The sequence below is a fragment of the Macaca nemestrina genome, chromosome 1 (genome assembly GCF_043159975.1).
Source record: "Macaca nemestrina isolate mMacNem1 chromosome 1, mMacNem.hap1, whole genome shotgun sequence".
Taxonomy (NCBI): domain Eukaryota; kingdom Metazoa; phylum Chordata; class Mammalia; order Primates; family Cercopithecidae; genus Macaca; species Macaca nemestrina.
The window spans coordinates 99,056,631-99,082,766 of record NC_092125.1 but is presented as its reverse complement, the minus strand read 5'-3'; the positions used below and the strand labels follow the sequence as shown (position 1 = coordinate 99,082,766).

The 26,136-nt window shown below is 39.6% G+C and overlaps 1 protein-coding gene and 1 long non-coding RNA gene across 6 annotated transcripts in view; one reads left to right on the top strand and one right to left on the bottom strand.

The window, feature by feature from the left end:
• Nucleotides 1–15,300, top strand: part of LOC105498181 (uncharacterized) — a 145,297-nt gene extending 129,997 nt beyond the window's left edge. For 2 of the 3 annotated variants that reach the window (XR_011615562.1, XR_011615563.1), the window contains exons 2-3: nt 14,156–14,336; nt 14,599–15,300. This is a non-coding gene — a long non-coding RNA (uncharacterized lncRNA). The remainder of the gene's footprint in view (nt 1–14,155; nt 14,337–14,598) is intronic. The other variant, XR_011615564.1, reaches the window with a different exon arrangement.
• The window catches only part of LOC105498182 (CD84 molecule), a 33,157-nt gene extending 10,583 nt beyond the window's left edge, over nt 1–22,574 (bottom strand). For all 3 annotated transcript variants that reach the window (XR_011615538.1, XM_011770088.2, XM_011770089.2), the window contains exons 1-2: nt 22,467–22,574; nt 9,063–9,404 (exon numbers count right to left, since the gene is read on the bottom strand). Coding sequence is in view for 2 of the 3 variants with exons in the window: in XM_011770088.2 (XP_011768390.1) it covers nt 9,063–9,404; nt 22,467–22,512 (388 nt within the window). In the remaining variant the exon portion in view is untranslated. The remainder of the gene's footprint in view (nt 1–9,062; nt 9,405–22,466) is intronic.
• Nucleotides 22,575–26,136: the final 3,562 nt, after the last annotated feature.

Below are 26,136 nucleotides of genomic sequence, written 5' to 3'. Positions count from 1 at the left end.
CTGGCTACAGCCGCTGCCTCTGAGAAGAGAGAGTTATATCTCATTGTATTATCTTTTGCTCTTTTTGTGCATGTTACAGTGCTTGAATATGTATAATGTATATATTTTAAAAATAGATAGTAGAATGCCAAACACATATACGGTGTTCAATAAATGTTAGTTTTCTTCTCTTTATTTTCCCAACTAACTACCCGTAAGGTACAGATTTTATTGTACATACAGTACGTCTTTCTTTAAAATATTACTGCACTCTGTCCTAATTGTAGGTGGTAGAAGACTTTCTGAAGATTGGGTAGGCAAAATTAAACATATAAAGGGATTAAAAATAAATATCTTAAAATTGAATGCCATCTTTATTTTCTCAGCCAAAATTCTTGAATGAGTTAAATATTTTCTAAAGGGTTGACATTTGGGTATGGCTCTTTGACTACATTATTCAAGCTTAATGCAGAGCCTTCTTCGTCTAGGAAGTCCTTCATAATGAGATTTTTTTTAAAGGGATAAGGATTAAAAAATTAATGATTACTAGTTATTGAGCATTTACTTTAAGGCATGCACTACACTAGGAGCTCAACTACCGTTATCTCATTTAATACCATCAATTACAATCTACATTCTATAAGTGAGGAAACTTTGGGCCAGAGAGGTTAAACAACTTGCCCAAGATCATACAACTGACAAAGTATGCCTAATCCCAACATTAATGTTCTTTCCACTATGCTGTCCATCTAGATAGAATCTGATTCAATCATCTTACATTAATCGAACATTCACAATTGCTAAGCACTGTGAAACCTAGGAAAATTACTATTCATTCATTCTTTTTCAACAAATACTTCTGGAGCAGCCACTATGTACCTGATGATGTAGGTGCTGGGAATACAGTGATAAACAATATACAAAGTCCCTGCCTTTATGGAACTTGCATTTTGGTGGGTGACCTATATACCTGAATTGCATCTGTCACAACATGGATTAGCCACATTTCTGTGTTTTTCTGCAATGAGGCAGATGAACAGAGAAATCTTTGAGAAATGGCCAAGGTGTTCTCTATGCTAGAAACTAGTATTGCCCAAAAGAAATGTAATGTGGGTCACTTATGTAATTTTACATTTTCTAATAATCACATTTCAAAAGTGAAAATAAGCATGTAATATTAATTTAAATTATGCATTATATTTAACCCAATATAACAAAAATTTCATTTCCCTAATATGAAAATTATTGGGGAGGGTGCGTCTGCCACCTCTGCGGTTCAGTAGCTTCAGCCATTACAGCCTACCAGCTTTGGAGAGTTCAAATGATCCGGAGGAGGTAGGGTCCCCTACAACGGAGCACAGTTGCTTTGCCAGATCAGACTGCTCCTTTACTCTCACTGGGTGGGACCTCCCTGCAGGGGCTTCAGCTACTCTAGCCAGGGTTATACAGATGGAGCTTTGAATTCTCCCTGGGACAGAGCTCCTGTGGGGAGGGGCAGCCACCATCTCTGCCATTCAGTCAACTCAGCTGTTCCAGCCTGCTGGCTTTGGAGAGTTCATACAGTCTGGACAAGGAAGGGACCCTCCAATGGAGCACACCTGCTCTACCAAAAAGCAGCCAGACTGATTATTTATGTGGCTCCCTGATCCTGTTCCTCCTGACTGGTTGAGACCTCCCAACAGGGATCCCTAGCCGCCTCCTACAGATGTATTCAGGCTGGCAATAGGTCAGTACACCCCTGGGATGGAGCTTCCAGAAAAAAGAGCAGGCTGCCATCTTTGCTATTTTGCAGACTTCACTGGTGATACCTCCAGGTACAGGAAAAACTGAGGCGATTAGGGTCTGGAGTGGACCCTCAGCAAACTGCAACAGCCCCACAGAAGAGTGACCTGACTGTTGAAAGAAAAATCAACAAACAGAAAACAACAGCATCAACAAAAAAGACCTCAGCAAAACCCCATTCGAAGGTCAGTGACCTCAAAGATCAAAGGTAGATAAGCCCACAAAGAAAATAAAGAATTAATGCAAAAATGCTGAAAACTCAAAAAGCCAGGATGCCTTTTCTTCTCCAAATGACCACAATACCTCTCCAGCAAAAGCACAGAGCTGGGCTGAGGCTGAGATGGCTGAATTGACAGAAGTAGGTTTCAGAAGGTGGGTAATAACAAACTTTGCTGAGCTAAAGGAGCATGTTCTAACTCAATCCTAAGAAGATAAGAATTATAAGATAATACAGGAGCCGATAGTCAGAATAGCCAGTTTAGAAAGGAACATAACTGACCTGATGGAGCTGAAAACCACAACACGAAATATTGATCACAAGTATCAATAACAGAATAGACCAAGTGGAGGAAAGAATCATAGAACTTGAAGACTATCTTTCTGAAATAAGACAGGCAGACAAGAAAAAAGAAAAAAGAATGAAAAGGAAAGAACAAAACCTCCAAGACATATGGAGTTATGTAAAGAGACCAAACCTATGACCAATTGGGGTACCTGAAAGAGATGGGGAGAATGGAACCAAGTTGGAAAATATACTCAAGATATCTTCCAGGAGAACTTCCCCAGCCTGGCAAGACAAGCCAACATTCAGATTCAGGAAATGCAGAGAACACAAGTGAGATACTCCATGAGAAAATCAACCCCAGGACACATAATCATCAGATTCTCCAAGGTTGAAATGAAAGAAAAAATGTTAAGGGAGAGAGAAAGTCCAGTCACCTACAAAGGGAAGCACATCATACTAAAAGTGGACTTCTCAGTAGAAACTCTACAAGCCAGAAGAGATTGGAGGCCAATAGTCAACATTATTTAAGAAAAGCATTTTCAACCCAGAATTTCATATCTGGCCAAACTAAGCTTCTTAAGTGAAGAAGAAAGAAAATCCTTTTCAGACAAGCAAATGCTGAAGGAATTTGCTACCACCAGGCCTGCCTTGCAAGAGCTCCTGAAGGAGGCACTAAATAAGGAAAGGGAAAATAGGTGCCAGCCACTACAAAAACACAGTGAAGTACGCAGACCAGTGACACTATGAAGCAACTATATAAACAAGTCAGCAAAATAACCAGCTAGCATCATGATGACAGGATCAAATTCACACATAACAATACTAACCTTAAGTGTAAATGCGCTAAATGCCCCCAGTTAAAAATCACAGAATGGCAAGCTGGTATGCTGAGACCTATCTGTATGCTGTCTTCAAGAGACCCATCTCACATGCAAAGACACACACAGGCTCAAAATAAAGGGATAGGGAAAAATTTACCAGGCAAATGGAAAACAGAAAAAGCAGGGGTTACAATCCTAGTTTCTGACAAAATAGACTTTCAAGTAACAAAGATAAAAAAAGACAAAGGAGGACATTACATGATGGTAAAGGGTTTAATTAAACAAGAAGAGCTAACTATCCTAAATATATATGCACACAATACAGGAGCACTCAAATCTATAAAGCAAGTTCTTCGAGATCTACAAAAAGACTTAGACTCCCACACAATAATAGTGGGAGAGTTAAACACCCTACTGACCATATTAGACCATTGAGACAGAAAATTGACAAAGATATTCAGAACCTAAACTCAGCTCTGGATCAAGTGGACCTGTAGACCTCTACAGAACTCTCTAGCCAAATTCCATAGAATATATATTTTTCTCACCAACACATGCACTTACTCTAAAATTGATCACATAATAGGAAGTAAAACACTCCTCAGCAAATGCAAAAGACCTGAAATCATTCAGGGAAACTGTCTCTCAGATCATAGCACAATCAAATTAGAGCTCAAAATTAAGAAATTCGCTCATAGCCACACAACTACATGGAAATTGAACAATCTGCTCCTGAATGACTCTTGGGTAAACAATGAAATTAAGGCAGAAATCAAGTTCTTTGAAACTAATGAGAACAAAGAGACAATGTACCAGAATCTCTGCAAGGCAGGCTAAGGAGTGTTAAGAGGGAAACTTAACATCTCTAAATGCCCACATCAAAAAGCTAGAAAGATCTCAAGTTAACAACCTAACATCACAACTAAAAGAACTATAGAACCAAGAGCAAACAAACCCCAAAGTTAGCAGATGACGAGAAACAACAAAGATCAGGGCTGAACTGAGGGAGAGAGAGACACAAAAAAACCCTTCAAAAAAATCAAAAAATCCGGAAGTTGGCTTTTTGAAAAAATGAAAAATAGATAGACTGCTAGCTAGACTAATAAGAAAAGAGAGAAGAATCAAATAAATGCAATACAAAATGATACAGGGGATATCACCACTGACCCCAAAGCAATACAAATAACCATCAGAGAATACTATAAATATCTCTATGCACATAAACTAGAAAATATAGAAGAAATGGATAAATTCCTGGACACATACACCCTCCCAAGACTGAGCCAGGAAGAAGTTGAATTTTTGAACACACCAATAACAAGTTCTGAAATTGAGGCAGTAATAAATAGCCTACCAACCAAAAACAAAACAAAACAAAACAAAAACCCAGGACCAGACAGATTCACAGCTGAGTTCTACCAGAGGTACAAAGAAGAGCTGGCATCATTTCTACTAAAATTATTCCAAAAAATTGAAAAGGAGGCACTCCTCCCTAACTCATCCTGATACCAAACCTGGTAGAGATAAGACCAAAAAAGGAAACCTCAGGCCAATATCCTTAATGAACACTGATGCAAAAATCCTCAGTAAAATGCTGGCAAACCAAAACCAGCAGCACATCATAAAGCTTATCCACCATGATCAAGCTGACTTCATCTCCAGGATGCAAGGTTGGTTCAACATACCCAAATCAGTAACTGTGATTCATCACATAAATAGTACTGAAGACAAAACCCACAGATTATCTCAATAGAGGCAGAAATAGCCTTCAATAAAATTCAACATCCCTTCATGTTAAACACTCTCCATAACTTAGATATTGAAGGAACATACCTCAAAATAATAAGAGCCACGTATGACAAACCCACGTCAATATCATACTGAATGGGCAAAAGCAGGAAGCATTCCCTGTGAAAACTGGCACAAGACAAGAATGCCCTCTTTCATCACTCCTATTCAACATAGTATTGAAAGTTCTGGCAAAAGCAATCAGGCAAGAGAAAGAAATAAAGGATATTAAAATAGGGAGAGAGGAAGTCAAACTGTCTCCGTTTGCAGATGACATGATCCTATATCTAGAAAACCCCATCATCTCAGGCCAATAGCTTCTTAAGCTGATAAACAACTTTAGCAATCCTCAAGGATACAAAAATCAATGGGCAAAAATCACTAGCATTCCTATACACCAACAACAGGCAAGCAGAGATCATGAATGAACTCCCATTCACAACTGCTACAAAAAGATTAATACGCCTAGGAATACAGCTAACAAGGAAAGTGAAGGACCTCTTCAATGGGAACTACAAACCACTGCTCAAAGAAATCAGAGAGGACACAAATAAGTGGAAACACATTCCATGCTCATGGATAGGAAGAATCAATATCATGAAAATGGTCATACTGCCCAAAGTAATTTATAGATTCAATGCTATTCTCATTAGACTACTATTGACATTCTTCATAGAATTAGAAAAAACTACTTTAAAATTCATATGGAATGAAAAAAGATCCTGAATAGCCAAGACAGTTCTAAGCAAAAAGAACAAAACTGGAGGCATCACACTACGCAACTTCAAACTATACTACAAGGCCAAGGTAACCAAAACAGCATGGTACTAGTACAAAAACAGACACATAGACCAATGGGACAGAATAAAGAACTCAAAAATGAGACCACACACCTGCAATTATCTGATTTTCAACAAACCTGACAAAAACAATGGGAAAAGGATTCCCTATTTAAAAATGGTGTGGGGAGAACTGGCTAGCCACATGCAGAAAATTGAAACTGGATCACTTCCTTGTACCTTAAACAAAAATTAATTCAAGGTGAATTAAAGACTTAAATGTAGGGCCGGGCGCGGTGGCTCAAGCCTGTAATCCCAGCACTTTGGGAGGCCGAGACGGGCGGATCACGAGGTCAGGAGATCGAGACCATCCTGGCTAACATGGTGAAACCCCGTCTCTACTAAAAAAAATACAAAAAAAAAAACTAGCCGGGCGAGGTGGCGGGCACCTGTAGTCCCAGCTACTGGGGAGGCTGAGGCAGGAGAATGGTGGGAACCCGGGGGGCGGAGCTTGCAGTGAGCTGAGATCCGGCCACTGCACTCCAGCCTGGGCGGCAGAGCGAGACTCTGTCTCAAAAAAAAAAAAAAAAAAAAAAAAAAAAGACTTAAATGTAAAACCCCAAAGTATAAAAACCCTAGAAGAAAATCTGGGCAATACCATTCAGTACATAGGCATGGGCAAAGATTTCATGATGAAAATATCAAAAGCAATTGCAACAAAAGCAAAAATTGACAAATGGGATCTGACTGAACTAAAGAGCTTCTGCACAGCAAAAGAAACTATCATCAGAGTAACAGACAACCTACAGAATGGGAGAAAATTTTTCTAATCTATCCATCTGACAAAGGTCTAATATCCAGAGTCCACAAGGAACTTAAATGTTTAAGGAAAAAACAAGAAAAAAAAAAAAAAAAACCCACGACCCCATTAAAAACTGGGCAAAAACCATGAACAGACACTTCTCAAAAGAAGACATTCATGCAGCCAACAAACATGTGAAAAAAAGCTCATTTTCATTAGAAAAATGCAAATCAAAACCATAATGAGGTACCATCTCCTGCCAGTCAGAATGGCAATTATTAATAAAGTCAAGAAACAACAGAAACTGGCAAGGCTGCAGGGAAAAAGAAATGCTTTTGCAGTGTTGGTGGGAGTGTAAATTAGTTCATCCATTGTGGAAGACAGTGTGGTGATTCCTCAGAAACCTAGAGGCAGAAATACCATTTGTTGCAGCAAACCCATTATTGGGTATATACCCCAAAGAATATAAATCATTCTATTATAAAGATACTTGCACATGTATGTTCATTACAGCACTATTCACATAGCTAAGACATGGAATCAACCCAAATGCCCATCAATGATAGATTGGATAAAGAAAATGTGGTACATATACACCATGGAATACTATGCAGACATAAAAAGGAACAAGATCATGCCCTTTTCAGGGACATGAGTGGATTTGGAAGCCATTACCCTCAGCAAACTAATGCAGGAACAGAAAACCAAACACCACATGTTCTCACTTACAAGTGGGAGATGAATGATGAGAACACATGGACACATGGAAGGAAACAACACACAATGGGGCTTGTTGGAGAGGGGTTGGGGGAAAGAGAGGATCAGGAAGGTTAGCTAATGGATGTTGCTCTTAATACCTAGATGATGGAATGATCTGTGCAGCAAACCACCATGGCACACATTTGCTTATGTAACAAACCTTGACATCCTGCACATATACCCTGAACTTAAAATAAAAATTGAAGAAAAAAAGAAAATTATTGAGATATTTTATATATTTTTTTGGTGCTAAGATTTCAAGATCTGGTAAGAATTTCACACTTACAGCACATCTCAATTTGGACTCGCCACATTTCAGATGCCCAAGAACTGCATGGGTCTAGAGGCTACCATATTGAACGGGACAGCACTAGGTCTGTGCTTACTCAAACTTTGGCACAGGTTGGAATAATCCAGAGGTAATATTAGACACAGATTCCTGGACTTCATTCATTCACAAAGGTCAGGGGCAGGGCCTGAACATTTGCATTTCCAAAAAGCTCCCAGTTGATGCTGATACTGCCAGTTTACAGACCACGCTTGGGGTAGCTTGCAAACAAAGTACGCACATCTCCCAGTGAATTGTGGCAATTATAATGATGATAACAAATAGTTATAATATTTTACCTTTCAAAAGCACTTTGCATCAACTACTAGAAATTCAAATTAAAAATAAATTGAGTTATCACTGCACACCCATCAGAATGGCCAAAATGAAAAATAATAATACCAAATGCTAGTAAGGATGTAGAGAAACTGGATCATTCATACATTCCTGGTGAGAATGGAAAGTTGAAAATAGTTTGTCAGTGTATTTTAAAGCTGTAAATGGACTTATCATACAATTACATTTTTGAGCATTTATCCCAGATAAATAAAAACTTATTTCATGCAGAAATGTGTACATACATATTCACAGCAGCTTTATTTGTAATATCCCCAAACTGGAAAGAACTAAAATGTGCCTCAAGAGGTGAATGGTTAAACAACCTAGTGCACCCATACCATGGAATACTATCTGGCAATAAAAAGGTACAAACTGTTAATACACACAAGAGTTTGGATGAATCTCAGTGACATTACTATGTGAAAAATACCCAACTTCAAAAAGATATATCCTTCAGGATTCCATCTACATAACGTGTGTGAAATAACATAGTTGTAGATATGAACAAATTAGTGTTTTTCAGGAATTGGGGAATAGAAAGGTGGAGGTGTGGTTGTAAAGGGAGAGCATGAGGGAATCTTGTGATGGTTAATCTTGATTATGGTAGTGGTTACACAAAACTACCCATGTGATTAAATTGTACTGAGCTACACACATACTCAAACATAAATGAATGCATGCATACGTGGTGACACCTAAATAAGCTCTATAGATTGTGCTAATGTCAATTTCCTGTTTTTGATATTGTGGTGTAGTTATGCAAGGTGTTAACACAGGGTGAAGGGTACACAGAACCTCCCTGTACATTTATTTGTACCTTCTTTGCATCTATCATTAACTCAAAATAAAAAGTTTTTTTTAAAGCACTTTGCATACACTATCTCACTTGATCCTCATGATAACTCTGGGAAGTGAGTAGTATGATCATTGGCATTATATAAAAAAGAAAACCAAGGCCCAGGGGACCAACTACAGATGGAAGATTACATAGCTAGAAGTTGGCAAATCCAGGTCTGAAATAAGACTGCATCCTCTTAGAAGTATTGATGTATTAATATATAAGTGTTTATAGATATAAAAAGATTTAGGGGACCCAATTATCAGAAATGTAGATGTGTTTCAGATAGCAAATTTGCAAAGTAAAAATAAAACACAAGCCCTCCGTCTTCCCATGACTTACGATAGACTTGCAGGTTGTAGCGCTTGGTGGTGGTGTAGGGCTCAGCCTGTGTATTTATGTCTGCTTTGTAGTCTCCTGCGTCTTCCATCCTCAGATCGCTAATGACCAGATCGTACTTCGGACCTAAGGCATGTATCCGTTCATAATAATTTCTGTGGGTCACAGCAACTTTGGGTGCCATTTCTGAGTCTCCTGGTGTTACATAAGCAACAGATGTTTTAGAAGTCCAAGCAATGTTTGTAACTTGCTGGGGTTCTTGGATATTTACGGGGAAAGTGACTGACTCTCCCAGAATCCCATTCACTGTGATGATTTCTGAGTCTTTTCCAGCTGCTTCTGGCCCTGAGAACATAAAAAGAAAACTGTAGCCATCTGACTGTTGCACTTTTTTCAATTCCTAATCTTTCTGGCCTTGGAGCTCCCTGAGGAGCTGCCACAAATGCAGTTCACCCAGTTTCTTGAGGATGTCTTTTTTTTCTTTTTCTTTTTTTTGTGCATTCTACTCTAGGTATATTTGATATGTCATGACAACTAAATTTTCTACAGCATTCTCATTCAAAAGCTAAGTTTCTCATTAGAGATCCATTTTGTTAAAAATATTTTTACTTAGACTTACAGACTCTGAAAGCTAGAAGGCATTTGAGAGGTGAAGGCCATAAGCCTCCATGTAGTCTAAGATATTAGGTGCATTTCTTTCCCAAGATCATATTGCCAAGTGGTGGAAGAGCTGGAACAAGAACCTGGAATATCTTGGCTGATGGAGTCTTGGGTCATTGCTTTTTATTTTCCTGTGATCTCTGCAAAAAGCAAGTAACCGTTTTGTCTCTCTTCTTGGAAGATACAGGAAGAGAGTGCTTGGAGTTTCTGGAGAAAATATTCCCCAAGTTGGTGATTTTGGGGGATATTTTTCTGTTTACTTCCATATTCCTAGTCTCTAGAAGAGTGCCAGACACATAGAAGGGGCTTAATAAATATTTGTGGAATTAATTGATAGAATTTATTCATGTGTTTCCTAGACTCTCTTGGAACAACTTCTGAAGTAAGCAAGTTTTGTTTATTCATTCATACATTTGTGAATGAATGCGTGTATTTTTTCAGGATCAGTTTTGTTCCAGATACTATGGTGGGTATTTATTAATTTAATTCATAATATAAGTGTTTTTTGGACATCTACCCTTTTAAATAAGATACAAGGAGCTGGGGATACAATGGCGAGAAGAACAGACATAATTCTTGCTGTTTGGGACTTACAGTCAGAGGAAGATACCAATGTTGATCAGATAATCATACAAACAAATGGATAGGCACAAAATATGTAAGTATTATGGTGATTTGAGAGAGACCAACAAGGGGACTTGATCTGCTCTGGGAATTCAGGGAACATTTCCTAGTGAAAGCTGAAGGATGAATGCTTTTAAAATGTAACATAGGAAGATGAAAAGCTTATTTCCTCCTCCCTTTTCTCTCCTCTATCACTTTTGAAGATAAACTGTTTTAATATATAGTTTGTAAAATGAGAGACAACTAATTTTAAGACATTATTTTTCTGCTCTTCCTCCTCCTCTTCTTCATTATCCTGTAATTCTCAATGAGGGCTCTTTAGTGAGAAATACTGTTTGGGGCAAGCATGGATGATATCCAAAGTATTGAATAACCAATATGACATGGACCCTGACCAATCAGAAAGGGTGTTAGCCATAAACAAAACTAGTTGGGCGGTTCTGGTGTGTACTGGCTGCATGTAGGTTCTGATGACCACAACATCAGTTTTCCACATAAGTGTGTTCAGGCTGACCCTAAAGTTTATCCAAGGCTTGGTATATGGAAGAATAAGGATCATAAAGTATACACATCACTTTAAAGTGGTACAAAACAAAGGGATTTCTTAACCTGATGGTGCTGTCTCACTTTGGCTACCCTTGCTCTTTAGCTCAGCAACCACTGAAAGAGTCTTAGGGACAGCTGATGTAAACCTCTTTCCTTTCTGACCAACAGAGATTTTCCCGTAGGAGCAGTATCCAGGACAAGGCCTGAGGATTTAGTTGGGGGGTGGCTAAGTACAGAAGATATAACAGGGTGGGGAGTATGTGGGGTGAGAGTAGGAAGGGGGAATTGGGAACCCTTATCTGCAAACATTTATTAAGTGCTAATTATGTGTCAGATGCTGTGTTAGGGACACAGGGATAAACAGGACATTGTTGCAGCCCTGAGGAGCTCACAGCCCAGAAAATAAGACAGATATGGACACAGGTGAAAGATAACACAACACGATGAGTGCTAAATGGTAAAAGCAATAGAAATAAGCCATTGGGGTGGCAGGTCAGAAAGAGGCTAATGCTGCCTTTGGTGGTAAGAGTCATAGTTTGCTAAAATTCAAGAACACTAATTCTCCCAGATAAACTGTTTTTCTGTACTGACGAGTTCGAGGAGAGGGGTGTTTGTAGTGTCCCAGCCTGAATCCCTGGATGGTCCTGGAATGGGCATGTGATCTATGCAGTTGCACAAAACCCTGAGCTCAAAAGGACCCTGAACTGGACTTAATGCTGCGTTGCCACCTTTAAATTCTACATAATATTTAAACAAGGGGCCCTCCACTTTCATTTTGCACTGGGCCTCGCAAATCATCTAGCCAGTCCTGGTCTCAGATCTCCCATGTCTCAAGTCTTTTTTGAAGTCAGGCCCTAGTGCTTAACTGCCACACTACGCTATGGATTGAGATTAGGTGTGAGGAGATAGACAGAACATAGATTCCACAGACTCGTAATTTTGCTGGGTTCTCTCACCAAACGCCAGGAAGTATGTAGGTAGATTATTAAGGCTGAGACCTTCTTAATATTAGGGCCGTTGAGCAGCCACAGTGGTTGGTGTGTGGTGCAGTTTTAAAAGTATGTCTCATCTCCTGTAGCAAGTCATTCAGGAAGTGATGGTGGGGTATCAAACAGCAATCAGGCAGTGGGGGTGGTGGATAGGCAAAGCTGGGGGAAGCTGTTATTTGTGCTGCTGGTGTTGTTGGCATGAATACTTTGCTTGCTAGAAAAGGCAAAGGGGTTGCACATGTTTAAGATGAAGATTCTGCCACCTTCAAACACTCCAACTGTGCTTTGAGAGAGGCAACTGCAAAACCATTGCATGCAGTGGAAAGATAGGGAGGCAGAAGGCATAGGTGTAAGTACTTCTACTTATGAGCTGGACAACCTTAACGAGGTCACAAAACCTTTCTTTTTTATTTATTTATTTTTTTTGAGACAAAGTCTTACTCTTTCACTGTCACCCAGGCTGGAGTATAGTGGAATGATCTTGGCTCACTGCAACCTCCGCCTCCTGGGTTCAGGCAGTTCTCCTGCCTCAGCCACCTGAGTAGCTGGCATGCCATCATGGCCAGCTACTTTTTGTAATTTTAGTAAAGACAGGGTTTCACCATGTTGGCCAGGCTGGTCTTGAACTCCTGACCTCAAATGGTCTGCCCACCTCAGCCTCCCAAAATGCTAGGATTACAGGTCACAAAACCTTTCTGAGCCTCCGTTTCTTCATCCATAGAATGAAAATAATAACTATGCTATTTGTCCTATTTGGTGAATAGCAAATGATGTAATATGAGTAGAAATGCTTTGCTGATCATCAAGGCAAAATAAATGTTAGTTATTTCTGGAGTTGATAATGATACCTTAACATTCATCATATGTTCTTTATCATCACTTTAACAATTGGTACCTGCCCTTTGGGCCTGCCCTAGGCCATCGTTATGATGGTCTTCGTGATGCCAGGGCCATACTGGAGCATATATCAACAGCCATTTTTAAGGGCTAATTCAAGTAAAGCCTGGGGGGACAGTTTTAGGTACCCTGGATAGACTTTATTCTGCTCTTAGAAGACTTTAAGATTTAAAAGAAAGAATGTCCATATCAATCAATCCCAATATTTATTTTTCTAGGTGCTAAGGGGACTCTAACATTATGTTATCACTGGAAATGACCTTACTAAAATCTAATTTCAGAGATAACTTATGGCACAAAAACATCTTGAGGACTTACCATGAAATGCACTATGCTAGTCTATGGCAAAGACAGATTCTCTGCCTTTTTGGGGGAATTTGATACCTGGTTAGGGAAATAAGATACACACAGACACACACACACACACACACACACACACACACACACACATACAATTCTGCTTTGCAATATGAGATAGTAAATAATAAATTCAAGTGAATGGTAGAAACAGTGGTTACGATAGGAATTCTAAGAAGGGAGGGATCGCTGAGCTGTAGTGGTTAGAAAAAACATCTCAAAGAAAGTAGAATTTGAGGAGGATTTTGAAGGGTGAATAGAATTCTACTTGATGGAAAGGGAAAGGAAGAGTGTCTCAAGTCCTTGGATCCTGAATAAAAGTTTAGAAACAGAAACTGTGATGTTAGTTGGATGAATATAAATTTGCATATCAGAGTGGACAGAGGTACAGCTGGAGATACAAATTAGGCTTAGATTTGAGACAGCCTTCAGTTTGAGGTCTCCACCAGAGGCAGAGGGGAACTATTAAGGTTTTTGAGGGTGAAGATTAAAATAATGTTTTAGTCATCGTAAGCTAGTAATAATGTGTGGGGAGGAAAACAGGAAAGAGAGGCTGCATCAGAGAGGCCATTTAGGGAATACTGTAGTCTTCCGGGCATGAACCAGGGGACGATAACGGGAATGGAAAGGAAGGGCTGGATTTGACGATAACACAGAGAAAGGCAAGAAATAAAGAGGCATCTGCTAGAATTCAATTGTTCATCAATATATTTTGAGTTTCTATTTTATGTCATTGAAAAACTCATAAAGTTTATGATGGAAATAAGTCAAAGGGGGAAGGACAAGTTTAATCTTAGAAATATTAAATTTCAGATGACGGTGGACCCTGTAAGTAAGCTGTTGGAAGGATGGAAGATAAGGAGAGAGAATGGACTTAAAGTATTATTTGGGGCATTGTGGCAGAATCTGCTAGCTGTTTTCCAATATATGTTCCCTCCTTCATTCTTAGTAATAGAATTGTTAAATTTTAGCAGGGCATAGAGCCACCCAGAGTAAAGACTATATTTTCCTGCTTTCTTCTAGCTAACATTGGTCATATGACTAAGTTCGGCCCAACAGAATAAAAATGGAAGTGTTGTATATGACTTCTATGTCTTTAAGAAGAGTGGGGAACCTGGTGTGGTGGCTCACATCTGCAATACCAACACTTTGGGAGGCTGAGGCAGGTGGATCGCTTGAACCCAGGAGTGCAAGACCAGCCTGGGTAAGATGGCAAAACCCTGTCTCTACAAAAAAGTACAAAAATTACCTGGGCATGATGGTGCACATCTGTAGTCCCAGCTGCCCAGGAGGCTGAGGTGAGAGGATCACCTGAGCCCGAGGGGATCAAGGTTGCAGTGAGCCAAGACCACACCACTGCACTCCAGCCTGGGTGACAGAGTGAGACCCTGTCTCAGAAAAAAACCAATAAATAAATATATACATGAGGGAAATTTGCTCTTTTCATCTCTTCCTTGCTTTTGCAGACCAGAAGTCCATGACAGCTGGATCTTAGACAAACATTCTGTGTCATGAGGAGGAAGCCAAATTCTGAGGATGGCGGAGCAGGAAGATAGAAGTCAGAACCCCAACGACCTTGTGAACTATTCTACCGACTGTGAACTGCCAACTCCGGACTTTTTTACATGAGCAAGAAATAAACTTCTTTCTTGTTTAAGGCATTCTTATTTCAGTGTCTCTGGTACTTACCGTAACACTGAAATCCAACAGGTTTAGAAATCATCCACAGAAATGGAGTGGGTGAAGGAGAGGAGGGTCATTCAGGAAGAGTAAGCCTGAAGTCCGCGACTGAGCCTTGTAAGAGTGCTCACATTTATAGAAGAGGCACCATCAAAAGAAACACAATAGACCAAGCGGTACGAGTGCAAGAGAGGCACCAATAATGAACGATATCACAGAGAGGAGAAGGAGTCTCAAGGAGGAGATTGCCACTGATGTCTAATGATTCAGTGTTCAATGGGATAAAGACTGAAAATGGCCCTGGGTTTGCCCGTTACGAGGTTATTGATGGCCTTTGAGAATATAGTGCAAGTAAGACAACTTGATGGAAGGCCAGAGTCTAGGGGACTGACAGAGTAGGTAGTAAAGTGTGGAGGAAAAACTTGACAGTGAAAGAAGGGTGATGAGATAGGACAGTAGCTAGAGGGTCAGGTAAAACTAATTTATTTTCGTTTTAAAATAGAAGAGACGGGGGGTTGTGGGGGAGGTGCTAGGGAGGGTGAACAGAGAGAGATATCCCCAGTGGGCCTGCTCTAGGTTAGATGCTTCTGCCCATGGCCTCTCTGGATAATTATCCTCATCTTTGAATCTAGGAATATTTGAACCTAGCTGTGTCATCTTGAGAAAATTATTGAAATTCACTCTTCCTCAGGTGCCTCAGATGATTTTCTCAAGATAACACAGCTAGGTTCAAATATTCCTAGATTCAAAATCTGCACCTTTAGTCTGTATACCTCCTAGCTGGTCTCTCTTGGATAATTATTAAATGCAATTACGAATGCCTGGCACATATAAATGGTAGTTGCTATTATTTTGGTGAATGTAAAAATTGGGAGGAAATGTTACTATAAGGAACACCACAGGGAGTCAAGAAGAGATTGACGAAGGGGATCAAGTGTTTGCTAAGTACCCTTGGGAGCCCAGTGAAGAAGCAGTAACCCACATTTACAACCTTTTCCAGTGTAATTTTGTGACCTTCCTATGCCAGAACACAAATGGGAAAGGTAGGAGAAAGGCCATACCTCCAGAGGAGAAGCAAAGGCAAGAAAAGGCTGAAACCCTGGGGTGAAGGCTTAGATGGAAAAACCTGTTCACTGTGACTCTTAGGTAGCTATGGCAGAGAGGGAGCCCAGGACCCAGGGGACAGGATGACCAGTGTTGAAAGAGAGCACTGAGGACTGGTTGCTCACTGGAGGTTGACTTCCCCTCCTGGATTGGGCTGGGGCACCCTTCCCAATGCAATACACCTTTCTGTGTCTAAGATGATAACCCTGTTTCCCTGGATGATCCTAGTTGTATGGATGGATTTTACAAATGTACATTTCATGGTTAGGCAGCTCAAAGCCACTGACTAGAAGAAGACAACAGGGATCGTGAGAAAAAGAAGAATATTTGAAAAAACAACAACAACAACAACAAAAAAGGAAGAATCAGAAACCCATATGAAGTATAAAGATGGATGGGGTATGAGGCCTTTAACTGGTAAGAGGAAAATTCTTCAAGGCTGGGCAAGCAAAACCTACTGAAGTGTTGGGTGGAATCCAAAGTCAAATACGGATGACAATGGAGAGGTCATTTAGACCTAAAACCCCATAGTTCTCCTTAGATTCTATTAAAAATGAACACAGTGTACCTTTGGAGTTTGGGGAGCTCTCTATTCTTCTTTCATAACCTTTACCATCACTACTAGGCTCTGCCTGATCAGCCCCTACTTCTCTCCTACTCCAACCACATCAGCTCCCTCTGTTCTGTAAACAGGCCAAGGGCACTTTGCCTTAGAGCTTTTGCACCATTGTTCTCCTCTTTTCCTACCACACTCTTTTCAGCAGCCCCCTACTTTGTTCAGGTCTCTGTCCCAACATCACCTCATTAGAAAGAGCTTTCCTGGTCACTGTGCCTAAAATAGCAATCCCCACCCCATCATTTTCTCTTGCCTTGCCTTGCTATCCTCTTCATTGTAGTTATCACCACTAAAGCATTGCCTGTGCATATTTATTGATCGTCTCCCAACCTATCCCCTCAATACACTGCTACTATAATGCAATTATCAAGAATGCAAATGTTTGTTTCAATCACTACTGTTCCTCCAATAACTAGTGGATGATTATTAAATGTTTGTTGAAAAAATGAATACCAGCCTGGGTAACACAATGAGATCCCATCTCTATGAAAAATAAAATTAAAAAAAATAGTCAGATGTGGTAATGCATACCTGTAGTCTCAGCTACTTGGGAGGCTGAGACAGGAGGATCACTTGGGTCTGGGAAGTCAAGGCTGCCATGAACCATGATTGTGCTACTGCCCTCCAGCCTGGGTGACAGGGCAAGATTCTGTCTTAAAAATTTTTTTCTTTTTTTGCAACTGACTCAATTATCCTTTTCCAACAATAGAAAAACAAGGCAAAAAATCTCAGCAAGAGAAAGAGTGAGGGCAAGAGAGGACTCTTTACTGATCTCTGGGTCTTGATGTGAAAGGTCAAGTATTTAAACTGATTATTAACAAGCAGCAGATGGCTAACTGCAACTTCCTTCTATATTCTATATTGTTTGTGAAGAAAATTTTTTAGATCTACAGAATGGGGACCCACAACATAGTTAGTAAAAGTGTCCTGAACCAGGGATTAGGAAACACATTTGAGTCAAGGGTCTGTTGTGGACTAGCTAAATGACCATGAATGTCACTTACTTGCTAAGTCCGAGGGTTCTAGTTGGTAAAAGAAGTAAAACAGAGCTGTCCTGCCACTTTGAGGAATTATGAGGATTAAATGACACGAGAGTGCTCTCAAGTGTGTGTACTAATGGAGAAGAGTCTAGTGGTTCCAAGGGGAGCCTTGCCTTGTGGAGTCAACTGTGTGGCACAATGAGTTAGTCACTGAGACCTAGGCTGCCTGGGCTAAAATCCTGGCTCTCTCAGGGACTGTCCATGAACCCTAGGGAAAGTCAGTAACCTCTCTGTGCCTCAGTTTCCCTAACTTTAAAATGAAGGTAATATTAGCACATTAGTGAAGGTAATAGTAGCACAATATTTGACCTCATAAAAATATTATGAGGGTTAAATGAATTGATATTTGTAGACCTCTTAGAATAGTGCCTGGCGTATGCTTGGCACTAGAGGTGTTTGCTATGTAAAACAAATAAATATCTTCAAAGAGACTAAAATAACACCTCAGACAACTATGAAGGGAAATATTAGAGTTAGGGTATTGGGGAGATGTTAAAGTCAGCAAGTAGCTATTAATAAGAATGAAAATGGGGAAGACTGTACTGTTGCTTAACAGACACTTCTACCCCCTTACTTTCTTAGGATCCTCCAGATAAACATTTCTTGTCCTTTTTTTTGTGGCACTAGCTAAACTTCCCTCTCTTCTCCACCCACTGCTTCCTAGAGTCAAAAAGTGGGGGTGGAACATTGCTGAGTATTGTAGGTCTGGGAGAGTGACCAGAGGTAGCTTTAGCATGTGGTACCCAGAAGACAGTCCATTATAACTGTTCACATTGAGTGAAGGGATGTAGAGGGAAAGAGGAAGCACAGGGCTGGGCAGCCAGAAATTTTGTGTCATTCTCCAAAGGAACGGAAAGTCCTTGATCATGAGGTTTTAAGAAAAAGGAACCTACTACCCCCATGCAATAGTACGTGGTTTTCCCCTAGGAGTTTTACTTTATATCACCTTTATTGGGATTTAGGTTTACTTGAATTGGTTCCTTCAAAACACACACACACACACACATACACAGATACACAGACACACACACACAGACACACACACACACACAATCTCAAAACAGACATGAGATCATGGCTCATCCACTGTTCTAACATTGCTGCCCTCTATTAGTGGGTACTTGAACATTGAGTATAACAAAGGAAACACGAGTACCTAGTCAGCTTCACCTATATCAGCCCCCAAATGATTGCTCATACCTCCTTCCAAGTTTCACATAGATGAGCCCAGTGATCTCCAAACTTACAGGTCCATCCCTCTCCTAAGGTCCAACACAAGAAAGGTTTGATTTAGGAATACTTCAGTAGCCTGAATGGCTTGGCACTGACCATCAGGCTCCTGTTGTGAAGGTGCTCCGGCTGCCTTGTTGGACTCCATAGTGATCTCCAGGACTGCTTCAGCAGTTGGAGTTGACAAGGTAGGCCTCCACTACCTTCCACTGAAGGCCTGAGTTATTACAGGGGGAACAGCTTCCCACCCTCTGTTTGGAAGCTGGGTATTTGATAACCAGTTTTACCCATATATAATATATTTCCATTTCTATAACTGGATTTCTGCTTTTGAGCCCTTTCTGAATGTCTATGGTAGTTGTCTGCTTACATCTCATTCTAATACAGAGGCCTTGTCCTTATCTTGAAGACCCCACGATGCAAGGACTTCAGATCAGTGGCAGGTTGTTTTGTCAGCATACTTCCACAGGTATGCTTCCTGTCTCTGAGACCCAGGATGATGGTTGGGGTGCAGTTACCCACAGTGGGTCCACTCATTTCTTGGAATTTTAAGTCTCAACTGCTGAAATGTCCATGACCATGTTCAACATCCAACAGGAAATCAACATCATGTTGATATTGGACTTTCATTTGTTTAAAGAAACTAATTCAAATCACATTTGAATAATATTAAAGTGAATGGTATTTGAAACATGTCTGGAGATGGTTATTTGCTTGGGTATTCTGCCTCACTGCCCTGCCTAAACTTCTGTTATTGGCAAGGACCTGCCAGCAGCTCCTTCCTCCTCTATGGGTGAGTATAGAGAAAGGCACAGCTTCTATCCAAATAATCCTGTCTTGACAGAACTAAATAAATCATCACTCTTTGCTGCCATATTCCCATATATTAATAGTGGGGAGAGTAATTTACTCCACTTCAGCATCAAAGTGGGTGGAGGCAGCATGACGCAGAGGTTAAGTCTAACGACTCTGAAGTTTAAATTCTACTTCTTTCACTCTTTGGTTAAATGACTTTGACTCTCTGTGTATCAATGCTTTCATCTGTATATGCACACATAAACAGTACCTATCTCATAGTGTGTTGTAAGGATTAAACAAAATAATAACTGTAGACTACTTAGAGTAATGCCAAATATGCAGTGATTGCTCCATAAATGGTTATTTATTACTATTACTGATGGGAGACAAGACAGGGAGTTGAAGAAATAGAAATAGGAATGGGGTAGAGAAAAGGAAGACTTAAGAGTGTGAGACAGAATATGTAGAGTGGATGGGCAAGGATTAAAACTGGTGGACTCCTCCATCTCCTACCCTCAGAGTGGGAGTGTCTCCTAGGGTATGTGGAGAGACAGTCAGAGTCATGGTGTTTCCAAAGTCATGATCAGAAAGTTGACATCAGTGCATAAGACTGTGAATTTTGACTCAGAGAAAACTTTTCCAACATGGAACAGTCATAAGTTTGCACACTCAGACTTTCCTTATGTCGGTGATTTCTGAGGGGAAATGGGGATTTCTCCCTGCATCTCTCCACTGCTTCTCAGCCTCTTTAACTGCTCTGAATTCCAGGGAAATGCATAAAGTATAGACTCCTAAGGCCAATACTGAATGTAAGGGACTACCTCTACCAGTAACAGCAGCAGGAGGAATTCAAGGTATATTTTTATGCTCAGAAAAGTTTTCAGAATAATCCTTAAGAGGCAAACAGATAATTCAGTAAAGGTGGACAGTATGTAAAAAGTACTCAATGGCTTTACTTTTATAAAACAAGCTCCCATTCCCCTTTCATGGATCCTTGATGAAATGAGTATCTCACTCCTAGTTTCCTTTTCCAGAACCCCGATAAACCAACACCTAAGCTCAAACTCCCACCACCTTTTCTCCTGTTTATGTTCCTTGGACAATTCCCTGACAGAGGAGTCCTGCCCAGGATCTCTGTGTGGTAAAGCCATGGCTCTTCCTAATAATGCATGAAAAGCGAGTGTGAAAAACAGCAGCATTAGCTAATATCTGTTAAGCATTTAATATATTTAGGTACTATGCCAAGTGTTATACATGCATTATCATCATTTTGATTCTCAAAAGAATTCTACTGTATTAATACCCTTCCCATTTTGAAGCTGAAACAAGAGTCAGAGGAGGAATATAACTTCCTCTAGGTCACAAAACTCATAAGCAATTCACTACTAGCTGATTTGACAACTTTATTTCAGTTTCAGTAGATGAAAGCAGTGTATCCTAGAGCTACCTTTTATTTTAGCAGGTGTTAACCTTTTGAAGAGCATCAAGAATTTGAAAGCAATGAGTGAAGAGGTCAGGTGAAGCAGAAAGAAGGTCCAATGGGATTGGGATTAACCTTGGGATTAGAAAAACCAACGTATATTTCCAGCTCTACCAATTTAGGTAGTGAAATTCCAGGTGAATTTTTTAACTCCTAAATCTTAGTTTATTATTTTTCTTGCATAATGGGATTAATAACATCTATCTTTCCCATCTCAATTGTTTTCATATGGATAACATGAAAATGTAGACATAAACATCATAGAATGTTTTGCAAATTAAGTGGTATCAAATGCTACCTTGTCTAATCTCTCTCTGGAAGATTAAGGACATCCCTAGTACCAACTTTTCCTCACCTACTTGCATTTCAGAGGCTCCAAAAATTTGGTCTGACTAGTGATTACAATCTCCATGAAGTTCAAATTAAAGGAGCCATAGCTTGAAATGGCCAAGGGAACCAGAGAGATCACGGTCCGTTGATTGTACCTTTTTCAGAAAATCCTAATGTACTAGGTCCCCAGGGTTCTAACTCACGCCAGAATTTTGCTAGTGCATTTTCAGGACTGGCAAGAGATACTAGAAGTAGATTTAGAAGTTCCAAACATAGTAAATTTCGGTTAGACAGAGCAGTTGTTTGTATTTAATGAGATAATATGTACAATGACACAGCACTCCCACAACTGTGTTGTTATAATTTCCTTTGTACCAATAACAATCAATATTCATGTTGTTCTTTTAGTTTACTCTTATGCCACAAATGAGAAAAATAGGGTTTTAAATTCAAGTTCTCCAATTCTTTTTTGAGACTATTTGTAAAAAATGGGATAACAATCTCTTCCTCATTTATTTTAGACTTTCTTGAGGATAAAAGCAGAGTAATAGCTCTAACTGTGTTTTGAAAATAAAGGGAGTTTATAGAGATGAAGCTTAACAATGATAATGATGAGTCATCCATCACTCTAACCTGATAGAACAATCAACGATAATTAGGAAAGACATTTTCTCCCTCAAACACCATCACAGTTGAGTGCTAAGAAGAGACTACTTGTAAGTCATTTGAGCTTTTAGATGATCTTTTTTTGCCAGGCTTTGTGGGTGGGTTTACCAAGTGCTGATTCCTCTGAGAAGGTTTTGCCTCAGACCTTTGAAAACTGAGATCTCCAAAACTAGATAAAACTCAGAAATATAAACTTGAAAGCTGAAAAACACTTAGGTTTGAATTTTAAGTCTCTCCCCAGCCAGTTGGATCCTGTTGAGTACAGTGGATACTGAGACCCAGGATGTTCTGTTAAATACAGATCAAAAAGACAGTTCAATATCTTCCTTAAGGGCAATTTTTAAAACTTTATGGAAAACCAGGAGGGGATCAGCAAGGGTCAGAACTCACAGGTTTGCAGGCAAAGGAGCAAGATCCATAGGTGGTGCTGAGCCATCTCTCTCAGGGTCTAACCTTCTGCGGAAAAGCACGGCACTGTTCTAGCAGAGTCAGTTTCACTTTTCTTCCTCCTTTTTATAATGACGTTTAAGAAAGAAAGTACAAGTTAACTGATTTAGTTAACATTGGTCTTTGTATTACTGTGCTAGTTTTTTCCAATTTAAAGTGCCTAGCATTAATTATTTATTAAACAAATATTTATTGTGTGCCTACTATGTGCCAGGCACTCTTCTGGGTGTTGGCAATATACAGAGCAACAAAGCAATCGATCACCCTCCTTTCATGGAGTTTATACTCTTTCTTGGAGTAATCAACAACTAAACAAGCAATTCCAACATAACGTAATAAGTGTTGCAACAGGAAAAATACAGGGAACTATGAGAGGAATAGGGGCATCTAACTCGGGCTAAGAAAAGTTGGAGTAGGCTTCCTGAAGAAACTGACAACCAACCTGAGACAGGCTCGAAGAATGAATTACTATTATTAGGTGAATGGTGGTGGGGGATATGGAAGAGGAAAAATGATTTGATGTATGATAGGAGATTAAAAAATTGTAGCAATTAAAATTATATAATTATAGTTATGTAAAATGATCACAAATATATGATTATGTATATAATCAACATGTCATATTATTTAATATAATCAATATTATTATATTAATAAAAATAATTATATTTATATATGGTACCATAATATGTAATTATATAATACATTAATACATAATATAGTATAACTATATATACAATTATGTATAATTCCATGATATCATCATGAAACATTATGATTATGATCACACCTTATTAGGGTCACAAAAAGTGTTTGATAAAAATTAAAGTTGAAAGAGATTTTTAGACTATTGAATCTATTTTGCAGATGGAGAAACTGGCTCAGAAGGAGAGGAAGTGACTTTTCCCTATATCACACAGTGAATTAGTGAACTGAGGTAGAAGCCAGCAAGTGTCACTTGGCAAAGACTGTGGCTCCTGGGCATGAGAGACAGCGGGTGCAGAGGCATGCTTAGGTGGAGTTGAGCTAGATGTAACAGGACTGTTTCTTGTAGAGGGTCTTCATCCTGGATAACAAGAATACGAGTGATTGTGTAATGTGTGTATGGGAGACGTTGTCTGGGAATGGTGATAGAAATGAATATTTGTGCCCAGAAGCTAAGCAGTTTGACCCAGCTGTTTTGGGGAGTAATGGGAAGGCTGGGGACACTACCCCTGAGACCTGGAGGATGTGTACAGCTTTTTTTTTGACTGAGATGAGTCCTCGTGCCAGCTAGCTCATTCCTAGGTAACCTGGGCCTATAGAGTCACTCATTAAATAATCCTGGTGATCATTTCCCATATATGCTTACATAATACTGCATATAGTTGACCCTTAAACAATGCAAGGGTTTGGAGTGCTGTCCCCTCAAACAGTCGAAAGTCCATGCATAACTTTTGACATCCCTAAACTCAACTACTAATAGCCTACTGTTGACTGGAAGCCTTGCCAACAACACAGTTGATTAACACATATTCTATGTGTCATATGTATTATTTACCATATTCTTGCAGGAAAGTAAGCTAGAGAAAATAAAATGGTATTAAGAAAATCATAATGAAGACAAAATATGTTTACTGTTCATTCAGTGGAATTAGATGATCATAAAGGTCTTTTTTTAAATTATTATACTTTGAGTTCTAGGGTACATGTGCATAACGTGCAGGTTTGTTACATATGTATACTTGTGCCATGTTGGTGTGCTGCAGCCATCAACTCGTCAGCACCCATCAACTCGTCATTTACATCAGGTATAACTCCCAATGCAATCCCTCCCCCTACCCCCCTCCCCATGATAGGCCCCGGTGTGTGATGTTCCCCTTCCCGAGTCCAAGTGATCTCATTGTTCAGTTCCTACCTATGAGTGAGAACATGCGGTGTTTGGTTTTCTGTTCTTGTGAAAGTTTGCTAAGAATGATGGTTTCCAGCTGCATCCATGTCCCTACAAAGGACACAAACTCATCCTTCTTTATGGCTGCATAGTATTCCATGGTGTATATGTGCCACATTTTCTTAATCCAGTCTGTCACTGATGGACATTTGGGTTGATTCCAAGTCTTTGCTATTGTGAATAGTGCCGCAATAAACATACGTGTGCATGTGTCTTTATAGCAGCATGATTTATAATCCTTTGGGTATATACCCAGTAATGGGATGGCTGGGTCATATGGTACATCTAGTTCTAGATCCTTGAGGAATCGCCATACTGTTTTCCATAATGGTTGAACTAGTTTACAATCCCACCAACAGTGTAAAAGTGTTCCTATTTCTCCACATCCTCTCCAGCACCTGTTGTTTCCTGACTTTTGAATGATCGCCATTCTAACTGGTGTGAGATGGTATCTCATTGTGGTTTTGATTTGCATTTCTCTGATGGCCAGTGATGCTGAGCATTTTTTCATGTGTCTGTTGGCTGTATGAATGTCTTCTTTTGAGAAATGTCTGTTCATATCCTTTGCCCACTTTTTGATGGGGTGGTTTGTTTTTTTCTTGTAAATTTGTTTGAGTTCTTTGTAGGTTCTGGATATTAGCCCTTTGTCAGATGAGTAGATTGCAAAAATTTCTCCCATTCTGTAGGTTGCCTGTTCACTCTGATGGTAACTTCTTTTGCTGTGCAGAAGCTCTTTAGTTTAATTAGATCCCATTTGTCAATTTTGGCTTTTGCTGCCGTTGCTTTTGGTGTTTTAGACATGAAGTCTTTGCCCATGCTTATGTCCTGAATGGTACTACCTAGGTTTTCCTCTAGGATTTTTATGGCATTAGGTCTAACATTTAAGTCTCTAATCCATCTTGAATTAATTTTCGTATAAGGAGTAAGGAAAGGATCCAGTTTCAGCTTTCTACTTATGGCTAGCCAATTTTCCCAGCACCATTTATTAAATAGGGAATCCTTTCCCCATTTCTTGTTTCTCTCAGGTTTGTCAAAGATCAGATGGCTGTAGATGTGTGGTATTATTTCTGAGGACTCTATTCTGTTCCATTGGTCTATATCTCTGTTTTGGTACCAGTACCATGCTGTTTTGGTTACTGTAGCCTTGTAGTATAGTTTGAAGTCAGGTAGTGTGATGCCTCCAGCTTTGTTCTTTTGACTTAGGATTGTCTTGGAGATGTGGGCTCTTTTTTGGTTCCATATGAACTTTAAAGCAGTTTTTTCCAATTCTGTGAAGAAACTCATTGGTAGCTTGATGGGGATGGCATTGAATCTATAAATTACCTTGGGCAGTATGGCCATTTTCATGATATTGATTCTTCCTATCCATGAGCATGGTATGTTCTTCCATTTGTTTGTGTCCTCTTTTATTTCACTGAGCAGTGGTTTGTAGTTCTCCTTGAAGAGGTCCTTCACATCCCTTGTAAGTTGGATTCCTAGGTATTTTATTCTCTTTGAAGCAATTGTGAATGGAAGTTCATTCATGATTTGGCTCTCTGTTTGTCGGTTACTGGTGTATAAGAATGCTTGTGATTTTTGCACATTAATTTTGTATCCTGAGACTTTGCTGAAGTTGCTTATCAGCTTAAGGAGATTTTGGGCTGAGACAATGGGGTTTTCTAAATATACAATCATGTCATCTGC